This window comes from Carassius gibelio, chromosome A3 (assembly GCF_023724105.1).
Source record: "Carassius gibelio isolate Cgi1373 ecotype wild population from Czech Republic chromosome A3, carGib1.2-hapl.c, whole genome shotgun sequence".
NCBI lineage: Eukaryota > Metazoa > Chordata > Actinopteri > Cypriniformes > Cyprinidae > Carassius > Carassius gibelio.
The window spans coordinates 15,908,206-15,919,409 of record NC_068373.1 but is presented as its reverse complement, the minus strand read 5'-3'; the positions used below and the strand labels follow the sequence as shown (position 1 = coordinate 15,919,409).

At 35.7% G+C, this 11,204-nt stretch overlaps 1 protein-coding gene across 1 annotated transcript; it reads left to right on the top strand.

Annotated features, from left to right (window-relative positions):
- The first annotated feature begins 457 nt into the window (after window positions 1-457).
- LOC127948917 (cytohesin-3) lies at window positions 458-8,005 on the top strand. Its single transcript, XM_052545768.1, has 14 exons — window positions 458-563; window positions 1,098-1,158; window positions 1,761-1,834; window positions 1,997-2,061; window positions 2,821-2,887; window positions 3,379-3,497; window positions 3,586-3,666; window positions 3,755-3,867; window positions 4,169-4,317; window positions 4,754-4,865; window positions 5,765-5,841; window positions 5,972-6,043; window positions 6,361-6,515; window positions 7,335-8,005. Exons 1-14 carry the CDS (start codon window positions 558-560, stop codon window positions 7,417-7,419), a joined length of 1,236 nt encoding a protein of 411 aa, XP_052401728.1. The 5' UTR covers window positions 458-557; the 3' UTR covers window positions 7,420-8,005.
- The last annotated feature ends 3,199 nt before the right edge of the window (window positions 8,006-11,204 follow it).

Here is an 11,204-nt window from a genome sequence, read left to right as displayed (position 1 = left end):
AACATGTAATGAAGTTTCCAGTCATATCCGTAACCGAATGTAAACCATTTAACATATCGTACTTGTTTTTCATTTCTGTAATGGAGTTGGTAACTGAAAACCTGCTTTTGTGTGATTCATGCTTAAACTGCTAAGAATGACTACGAAACGTTAAACATACAGATAAAACAAAGAAAGATTGGAACTTTGGAATGTATTAATTCGAATTAGAATTGATCATAATTGACTATTTAATAGCCTAACAAACTATTGTGTATTTTTTTTTTTTACTGTGGGGAAGGAAGCTTCTCTTGTTCAGTGGATTCTCTGAATTGAAATGTGATAAAAAAAAAACAAAAAAAAAAAAAAAAAAACTAATTGACATTTGTGAAAGAATAAAATCGTGAAATGGAGAGGAAACGCTGAGTACAGCACTTCTCAAAGCTCAGCTGTCTATCAAGCCGTGACGTCACCACCCCCCTCGCGCAAGAACACAGCGCGTCTTCATCAATCAAAGCGCAGTTCACGTTTACATTCGTACTGTACGACTTCGAGTACCTGCTCACTGAGTTACACATATGAAGGTATGTGTTTCCACCACTTTCCATTGCTTTGAAAAAACTTTGCTTTGCCTGCATTTGTATCGTTTCTTATTGTAAGAAATACGTTTTAAACCTACAACCTCTCACCAGTCAAAGTAAACGCTTTTAAGATGTTTATTATGTTACTTATGTCTTATTTTGCGTCAGTTAGGTTGATGCTGGGATTACTATTTTTTTTAGCATATTAAAAATTATTTAAGAATTTAAGCCTATACATACATGCATACATATATATATATATATATATATATATATATATATATATATATATATATATATATATATATATATATATATATATGTGTGTGTGTGTGTGTGTGTGTGTGTGTGTGTGTATCTGTATATGCTGAAAAACTGACATCATCAAGACATTGTCATAATATTTTAGTCATTTTAATTCAGTCTGTTATATGATATAGTACTACCAGTACTTCTAGATTGAACACTTTTCTTGGTATATGCACTGATCTGTGTCTGTGCACTGACTCTGAGGCTGATCTTCCTGTTTTAATGCAGTCTCCCTGCAGCACAACCAGCATGGGAACCCAAAGAAAGGACAGCTTCCTCTGGGGGAAAGGTATGTTCTTCCTTAATCAGTTTCTTAAGGTCTGTGTCTGCTGTAGTACTTCTGGCTCTGAGCTCAACAGTGAATAAGGGATTTTTAAGGCAAAACATCCTATTGCTCCTGTAGTGGGACTCCTGTGATATAACCATTATCCAAATTTCCTTGCTGGACTTTTTTGTAAAAGCTTATGTGTGATAATCAATAGAAATTAGTAATATTAATAATCATAATAATAATGCAAGATTTGGATAGCGTTTAAACTGTAAATGCTAACCAAGACCTAATGATAGTTTACAATACAATCATATGCTCTTGCCTAGCATAGGCCTATGGTAAATATTTATTATAAATATTTTGAGTGCCTGCATCCAGAGAAATTTGAGTGTTGAGTAAATGCAACCACCAATAGACCAAAATACATCTTATGTGGGGCGGTTCTCCAAAACTGAAGTAGCAGAGATATATTTAGGTGAGAAATTTGGGCTGTGTTTGCACTTTAGTTTTTCCTTCTTCTCTATTTTGCTTTTCCCTGTTCTGCATGGGTGTGAGATAAGGGATCTGATGTGAGACTGTTGCAAACTGCTGATCTATTTGTGCTCCCATGTCATCCCCAGCACCTTTAGCTTTCAATTCAAATGACAAGAGGCAGACTGACGTCCATAAGCATGTGATTCTAGATGATATTCAGGTATATGGCTTTATAGTATCATTCTGCATATAGTATAGTAAAGGGTTTTAATCAAATAAATACCATTTTCTGCCAGAAAAATGCACATGATGCAGTGTTTGTAAACTATTTGTGATCAAGTTAAGATAGAGCTTTGGCTGATCAATGTCTTCACTCTTGCAGAAACTCAGGCTGGAGATCGAAAACATGATGACAGAAATTCAAACGATGGAGGCCGATGATGAGAAGTGAGTATTCACCGCTAACACTCAGCTCTGAATTACCATAGCAACTAGAAAAAAGATTGATAAACTCAGCATTTGGACATTTCCTACATATTATTTTCGCTGTGTAGTTTCTTTCTGTTTTGCACTGCTCTTTATGACAGCGTTTAATCATTGTGGTCATTTTCATATCCACTTTCACAATGTTCACATATGTTATAATATTTGGTGTTTAGATTAAGGTTAGTATGTCTAATAAAATAAAATAACCTCTTTCTCATAGCAATCTGAATCCATGTTTCAGCAAAACCGAACACAAAATGTGAATTCCCAGAGCCAAGCACGTAACAGTAGATTAGGATTTCAAACTTAATGTGCATTCCATAGTCACTAGTCAGAAAAAGGTGCTAATTTAATTTAGTATTTTATTTAACATTACATGCCTGTGTGTACATACATAATACTTTCATGTGCATTAGAAGCTGCAGTATCTTCCTTGAACAGAATTCTGCCGCAAATGCACGGTTCACATTCACAGGTTTATTTGCACCTTTAAGCATGGGCTTGTATCTGTTTCCTGTTTCTTGGTATCAGTTTTTACGAGAAGAGCTTCAGCTCTAGATGTGACATCGCTAATTTGGTATGTGGACATGCTAGCCACAGAAAATAATGAGGTCACATCATGATTTAGCTGAATCAACACTATATTGTCATGGCATGTTGGAAATGTTTTAGGAAACATTTCATTCCTGTAATAATGCCAATTTTTTACTTTTCCTGTAGTAAAAATGTTATGAAGAACAAGAGAATCCAGTGTGGAAAAAAGAAGTTTAACATGGACCCAAAAAAGGTATGAACCATGAATCATTTGAGTTGCATGCAACATAACAACGTAATGCATGTTGGGCAACAGCTTCACAGCTATTCAAGGAGATTCAGCTAAACTAGGTTAGAGGAAGAGGGGGTGGAAGGAGACAGAGAAAGATAGAACCACATCCTGTGCTTTCTGTAGAACAAGTAAGCAGAAGCTGCACTGCATTTTCCGAGTAGCTCGTTATAAATGGTCAGTAAAAAAACTGTAGTAACTGCTTTACTAGTCCAGTTTTTATAATTTCTCAAAAAAAAAAAAAACCTTCCCATGACTGATATGAAACCTGTATATAAAAGATAATGTTTGCGCATTTCACTGATAAAAATGGCAATTGATATAGCTGATAAACCAACAGCAAATCATGCGTCATGATCTGTATCTTATATCCTGTTTGTTAATTCATTTTTGCTTATAGTATTGCCAATGGTCTGTGGTTATTTCATTGAGTAATTGTGCGCATTTATTTCCAGGGTATCCAGTACCTTGTGGATAATGAGCTTTTGGAGTGGAAACCAGAGGCTGTGGCCGAGTTCCTCTATAAAGAGGAAGGCCTCAACAAAACGGCTATTGGCAACTTTTTAGGAGAAAGGTATGATGATGAGGATGAGGATGTTTGTGGCGCATACTGCTTTCGGCTTTGATATAGAATAAAAAAAGATTTTTTTTTTTATCCATAGGGAGGAGATCCACCTTCAGACCCTGCAGGCTTTTGTTCACCTTCATGAGTTCTCAAATCTTAATCTGGTTCAGGCTTTGAGGTGAATAGAGAGTCTCTTCTTCCTGTTTCACTCCCATACATCATCCCATATACATATTCAGATAATAACCAATTTTGGGGGAACACAGGCAGTTCCTGTGGAGTTTCCGTCTACCTGGTGAGGCTCAGAAGATCGACCGCATGATGGAGGCCTTTGCTTTGCGCTACTGCACCTGTAACGCTGGGGTTTTTCAGTCCACAGGTAGATTGCCATTATATTTGGAAGACAGGATTTGTATTTGACTGCCAAAAGAAAGAAAACATCCAAATTCAAGAGACATTTTAGAAACCAAATTGGTTATTTTTCCCTATCCAGCCAATGTCTTGTTAATAATTGTTGGGCCTTAAATGTTGTGGGGCCTTTTTGTAATTCTTGCAAATATTACTACATTTCAGTGTTTGACTTTAAAGGCATTAATATATAGTTCCTGAAGTAAATCTAATTGAGAACCATTGTTATAGATTACTTACATCTAGGAAACGTGTGAATGTGTGTGTTGCAGACACCTGTTACATCCTTTCCTTCGCTATCATCATGCTCAACACAAGCTTGCACAACCCCAATGTGAAAGACAAGACTACACTAGAACGTTTCATCAGCATGAACAGAGGAATCAACCATGGAGAAGATCTTCCTGATGAACTACTCGAGGTGAGAGAGGTTTTCAACGCAAGTTTACCAGACCAAACACTCACATCTAGAGTATATGTGATGATATGAAAGGTTTTTTTCATTCATATACATTGTTGTTCATAGTTTGAGTTTGAATGCTTTTATTCAGCAAGGTTTACATAAAAATATTAAGCAGCACAACTTATTTTGACATCAATAATAACAAGAAATGTTACTTGAGCAGCATATCAGCATATTAGAATGATTTAAGAAGAATCTTAAGACACTGAAGACTGGAGTAATGACTGCTTAAAATTCAGCTTCGTCATACAGGGATAAAATACATTTTGAACAGTCATGGACATTTCCAAGGAAAACATAATTATATTTTTATTTTTAGTTATTTTATAGCATTTTTTTCCCCAATCAGTTTTGTCTTATACGATATATTTCTCTTTATTGAAACATCCTGTAGAAACTTTATGAGAGCATTAAGAACGAACCCTTTAAGATCCCAGAAGATGACGGCAATGATCTGACTCACACCTTCTTTAATCCTGACCGAGAGGGCTGGCTTCTAAAAGAAGGTTTGTTTCACTTGTGTACTGTTCATATTCACTAATTGTTGTATGTATTTATAATAGCACAGGAACCAGTACCCAGCTTACAAACATGTATTCTTGGAACATTTTTTCTAGCATTTCCATTAAGTCATGAAAATATTCACATCTTTCTTAAAATGTTTTATTTATTTATTTTTTTGGTTATACATTTTATAATTTTGAAAAGATTAGTATCGTTATAAATGTTTCAGGAAAAAAAAAGTTCCATGACAGATGCACAAATAATGTTTTTAAGAACTTTATTAGAGACCAGATAACTTTAAACGAGCGTTCTATTAACATGAAAAACATTTGTTCATGACCTTGGAGTGAAGCTTGTGGCAGCTTCATCGCTATTATAAACTACTCTCAAGGCCTGTTCACACCAAAGACCTTAACTAAAAAGACAACCATAAAGACATAGTTCTAAAAATCGTTCTCAATAATTATAAAATAGCAGAGCCCACACAACAGCAATAACGTTAAATATAGTTGCTCAGAGAAATGTTATCGTTGGAATCACTTTCAGAGCGATTTTTTTCCCAGTTGATGAACGGTAAAAAGTTGACAGCCAATCAGAATCAACCCTGCTATAATGAGCTTGAGAATTTAAAGGAGCAGAGCAGTGCGCGTTTGGAATAAACAGACGTTATCGTCCGCTGGTGTGGACGCTAATATAGCTGTCTTTATGGTTTTCGTTCTTGGTGTGAACGTGCCTTTAGTATGCATTTTAAATAAGCATTTTACATCAGTTCTGTTGGTATAATTTGATTGGTCCAGCTCAGGCAATCAGGTTAGAGGACTGGAACTAATTGTTATGTGACTGTTCTTTTCTGTCATCTTTGTTTTTCTAAATGTTACTAATAATTCTGGTTAATCCATAGGTGGCAGAATAAAGACCTGGAAGCGGAGGTGGTTCATTTTGACTGACAGCTGTCTCTACTATTTCCAATATACCACTGTTAGTACACCTTTACAAAAATGTCAAGTTCGCTTAGACAAAACAAACCCGTTTAAAATGACTGTTTATCCAACTGTTTTCAAGAATATTAAAAATGAAATCATTCAAAGGCAATCTTTCCCCTCTCCAGGACAAAGAACCAAAAGGAATCATTCCGCTAGAGAACTTAAGTATTAGAGAAGTGGAGGATACAAACAAACAGGTATTTTCGCCATGTTTTTTTCTTTCCATTCCACCTCATATGTTATCACAGATCCATATAGATAGTGTGTTTCTCTAGACTCTATTACACCTGCTGCTTTACGCTTCTTTTAGTCAGCTCTGAGTGATAACTGTACTTCTGCGAGCACATTCTAGACTTGCTCAGATCTTGATTTCTGTTTTTCTTTCATAGTCAGCATCTTGTAATACCGAGTGACATTTAAATGTTTGTGATATGACATGGTATTATAACCGCGGAACGTAACCTTTTAAAAATGACAGCATATGCATTTTGTCTTGTAAAATGTGTTCGTTTAGTTCTGTTTGGAGTTGTTCAGCCCTCATCGTAAAGGAGAGACGATAAAGGCATGTAAAACAGAAACAGACGGGAGAGTTGTGATGGGAAAACATCACTCCTACAGACTCAGTGCTACTTCTGAAGAGGAGCGTGCTGACTGGATCCAGGCCATCAGGTACTAGACAGCACTTCATTCAGCTCAACAAATTAGAAATAAACAGGCTTGATTTGAATGGCACACAACTCTAGCTTGAACCCCCCAAAAAACATTACATCCAGTGTTTACAGATTCAAACCACATCGATAATAAAGTATTAATACAAAATGATATTACTGAAAGTTCATACACAGTGGTGAATTAAAAGCACTTTACACATAAATGATCTAAAACTTGTTCTGTGCTTTTTACCTAATTTTGGTGTAAAAAATGACCATTCTTTTAGAAATTGCTTGTAAATCTCTCATTATGCTATATTATGACTAGTACTATTATCACTTTAGGAAGTGATAGTTTGTAGACTTGATTGATCTGAAAGAATCTCAAAAAAATATTGGGAAGTTGTTATATCATGTGTGATCAAAGTCAGTAAGTTTTAGTCTAATTTTAATTTGTAGTCAAATTTAGTCTAATTAACTTGTATTTATTTGTAGGAATAAGAATCCTCTCTGGGTCCTTTTGAATTCTCTCAAAATGACCAGAACACAACATGACGATTAAAAAAAAAAAAAAAAAAATCATGAAAAGAAAAAAAATCAAGAATATATTACAGACAAATATGATGCAGACGCTAAGATGTAACAATTGACTTTTCATGAGTTTAGCCATGTGTTTTCGTAGGTCATGTGAAAGAGGATGTCAAGTATGTCAGAAATGTGCACACATTTAGTCAAACAATACAATTACAATTCTACAGTATATATGTTAGTATTGACAAGGGAACTGAGAATAAAAAACTGGGCATCGGAGTCTAACCGTTTCCTCTTTTGTTCTTAGAGCTTGTATCACAAAAGACCCTTTCTATGACCTGGCATCTGCACGCAAGAAGAAGATCATCAGCCACACTGAACAACATGACTGAAGCTGAGCAATGATCTTTCTAAACTGTTGCACACAGACTGAAGTACCAACAGAAGCCGATAGGGACGTTGAGGGTTACAGTGGACTGAATGAGCTGGAAATGATGAATGAGGTTCTCAGCCCTCCCTCTCACCACTCGGAGGTCACCGCTGCTGTGTGTGCAGCCTCAGCGTTCGCTTACACGCGGGTGTTGTGGTCCGGCTTTCTGTAGAAAAAGATTTTCCTATTTATTTGACGCTTACGAGAAATGTTGCAGTAAAAAGCCTGGCAAAGATTTTATCTGTATATCTAAACATGAAACAGTTTGTATTGTGTTCTTGGTAACTGTAGGATTTTTCTGCTCCTGTTTAAGTGAGAGTTCCATTTTATTTTCAATGAAAAACATTTCAACTAAGCTACATTTCAAAGCATTTTTTTCTTTTTGTATCTTTCCATTTGACTAACACACATTTGTCATTTTTGGAACTGTAGGATTTGTAAGAATCTAATTAATATGTATATCTTGTAAATATTGTGTTGCCAGTTAGCATTAAGATTTATCAGGATGAAGCTGTCCATGTTGTGTACATAATAAATTACTTATTTAATGAATGTACCATTATTTGATATTAAGCAAATGTCATTTCAGATATGTCCCGACCATGTTATTAAAATATATATGTTCTTCAGCCTCGTTTTCACCAAGTAATGGGCACATTTTCCCAGCAGAGGGCACCGATGGTCAAGCTAAATAAAGTCCACCATGTACAAATGTATGTGAGTGTACATAAACTGCAGGGATTATGAAGATTGACTATAATATCAATTATACAAGGTGGAATTGTGATATTTTAGCCCTATTATACCCTTTCTCCCATCATTTAAATGGAAGAAAGTATCCATAGTTTACTTGAATACGCTATATTTGGATGAGTTTTTCAAGCCTGACTGTTTCAAAAACATTTGAAATTATGCTCTAGTCTATTGAAAAAGACATTTGAACTCTGAAGGACTTTACAGTTGCTTCCTTTGCAACATCTGTACTGCACTTGTGGTCTACAAAAGCACACTCCCTTCTTCCTGTGTATCATTTCCTTTATCTCTGCCAATGCGCTCACTATCTCTTCAACTCTTTCTGTCATTTCTCTTGCAAGACTGAAAACTCTCTCTTCTAAAATGTCAAAAGAACTGTATTTACATCGAGTGCAAACTCTGCAGTTGTGCACTATTTGGTGATCAATTAGACTTAAGTGTCTGGCTCAAGGTCATGTAGGTCACTGGTTTAACATACATGCTTTAGCAACACATTGTAATACTCTTAACAAACAAGGGTAGGCAAATGTCACACCCATGTTAGCCTAAGAGATCTGGTGACGCATCGCTGATGATGTCAGCATGGTCAGGTAGTGTGGATGTCACCTTAAGAACAGCTTAGTTTCGGCTGTTTTATATTGTCTTGTATGGCTACAATTCAACAGTAAATACAAACCATTGTACAGGTACATCTCAATAAATTAGAATGTCATGGAAAAGTTCATTTATTTCTGTAATTCAACTAAAATTGTGAAACTTGTGTATTACATTTAATGCACACAGACTGAAGTAGTTTTTATTATTATTTTCATTGTGATGATTTTGGTTCACATTTAACAAAAAAAAAAAAAAAAAAAAAAAAACACTAATTCACAACAAATCTCAACAAATTAGAATACTTCATAAGACCAAAAAAAAAAAAAATGTTGTGAATTGTTGGCCTTCTGGAAAGTATGTTCATTTACTGTACATGTACTCAATACTTGGTAGGTGCTCACTTTGCTTTAATTATGGCCTCAATTTGGCGTGGCATGGAGGTGATCAGTTTGTGGCACTGCTGAGGTGGTATGGAAGCCCAGGTAATTTTTTTTTAATTCTCTGTGGGGTTCAGGTCTGGTGAGTTTGCAGGCCAGTCAAGCACAACAACACCATGGTCATTTAACCAACTTTTGGTGCTTTTGGCAGTGTGGGCAGGTGCCAAATCCTGCTGGAAAATAAAATCAGCATCTTCAAAGAGCTGGTCTGCAGAAGGAAGCATGAAGTGCTCCAAAATTTATTGGTAAATGGTGCAGTGACTTTGGTTTTCAAAAAACACAATGGACCAACACCGGCAGATGATATTGCACCCCAGATCATCACAGATTGTGGAAACAACACTGGACTTCAAGCAACTTCGGCTATGAACTTCTCCACCCTTCCTCCAGACTCTAGGACCTTGATTTCCAAATGAAATACAAAACTTGCTCTCATCTGAAAAGGTGGACCACTGGGCAACAGTCCAGTTTTTCTTTGCCTTAGCCCAGGTAAGACGCCCCTGATGTTGTCTGTGGTTCAGGAGTGGCTTAACAAGAGGAATACAACAACTGTAGCCAAATTCCTTGACACATCTGAATGCCTTAACCTCAGCCTCAGTCCACTCCTTGTGAAGTTCACTCAAATTTTTGAATCGATTTTGCTAGACAATCCTCATAAGGCTGCGGTTCTCTCGGCTTTTGTGCATCTTTTTCTTCCACACTTTTTCCTTCCACTCAACTTTCTATTAACATCCTTGGATACAGCACTCTGTGAACAGCCACTTTCTCTGTCAATGAATGTATGTAGCTTACCCACCGTGTGAAGGGTGTCAATGATTGTCTTCTGGACAACTGTCAGATCAGCAGTGTTCCTCATGATTGTGTAGCCTAGTAAACCAAACTGAGAGACCATTTTGAAGGCTCAGGAAACCTTTGCAGGTGTTTTGAGATTATTAGCTGATTGGCATGTCACCATATTATAATTTCGTTAGTGAATTGGTGGGTTTTTGTTAAATGTGAGGCAAAATCATCACAATTAAAAGAACCAAAGACTTAAACTAATTCAGTCTTTGAGCACTGAATTGATTCAATACACGAGTTTCACAATTTGAGTTGAATTACTGAAATAAATGAAATTTTCCATCATATTCTAATTTATTGAGATGCACCTGTATAAACTGAACATTCAGTCTGTCCATGAATCACCTGAGAGGTGTTCAGATAATGTCAGTAGTGTTTTCAGTAGTCTGACCGGTCTTTTGAACGGAATAGAATAATAATATAACATAATATTATATAATAATCCCCTAACAGCAGGGTGAATTAAGGTAACCTGGGCCACTTAAGATAGAATTTATGTAACTTGGGCAACACTGAGATGACTGTCAAAAGGTGGCCCAATTTACAAGAATATTTTTTTTTTTTAAATACTCTAAACTAAGTGTTCATCATTTTTTAAAGGACTAACCCAAAATTTTATTTGGGGGAAAAATGCCAGCAGTATACTCACAAATGTTCAGTACCTTAACTAGCAGATACATTTTCTATATTTCATGTTCTAGTGCCTAAGAAGTTGCTGCATTAATCAAAAAAATTAGATATGGTACTAGTTTTTCAATAGCGGTCATTTTCTAAGCATACGAACTTCACATATTTATTTATTGATTAAAAAAAAAAACCTTGCATAACATCTATCGTTTCACATAGAACACATTTCTTTGCCTTCTACTGTGCTGCGTTGTAATTGTTTTTTGTTCAGTTCAGTTCAGTTACATTTTATTAATATAACACATTTAAAAACAACCATGGTTAACCAAAGTGCTTAACAATTTCCGAAAAAAAAAAGTAAACATGCAAAACAGATGTCTGCTTTTTTTATTAAAAAAAAAAAAAAAAACTTATCATGACGTTCTTAAACATTCCACTGTGTTCTTTTTGAATCTTTAATGTCAAGAATGTGTTGTGTGTGAATTCTTAGAGG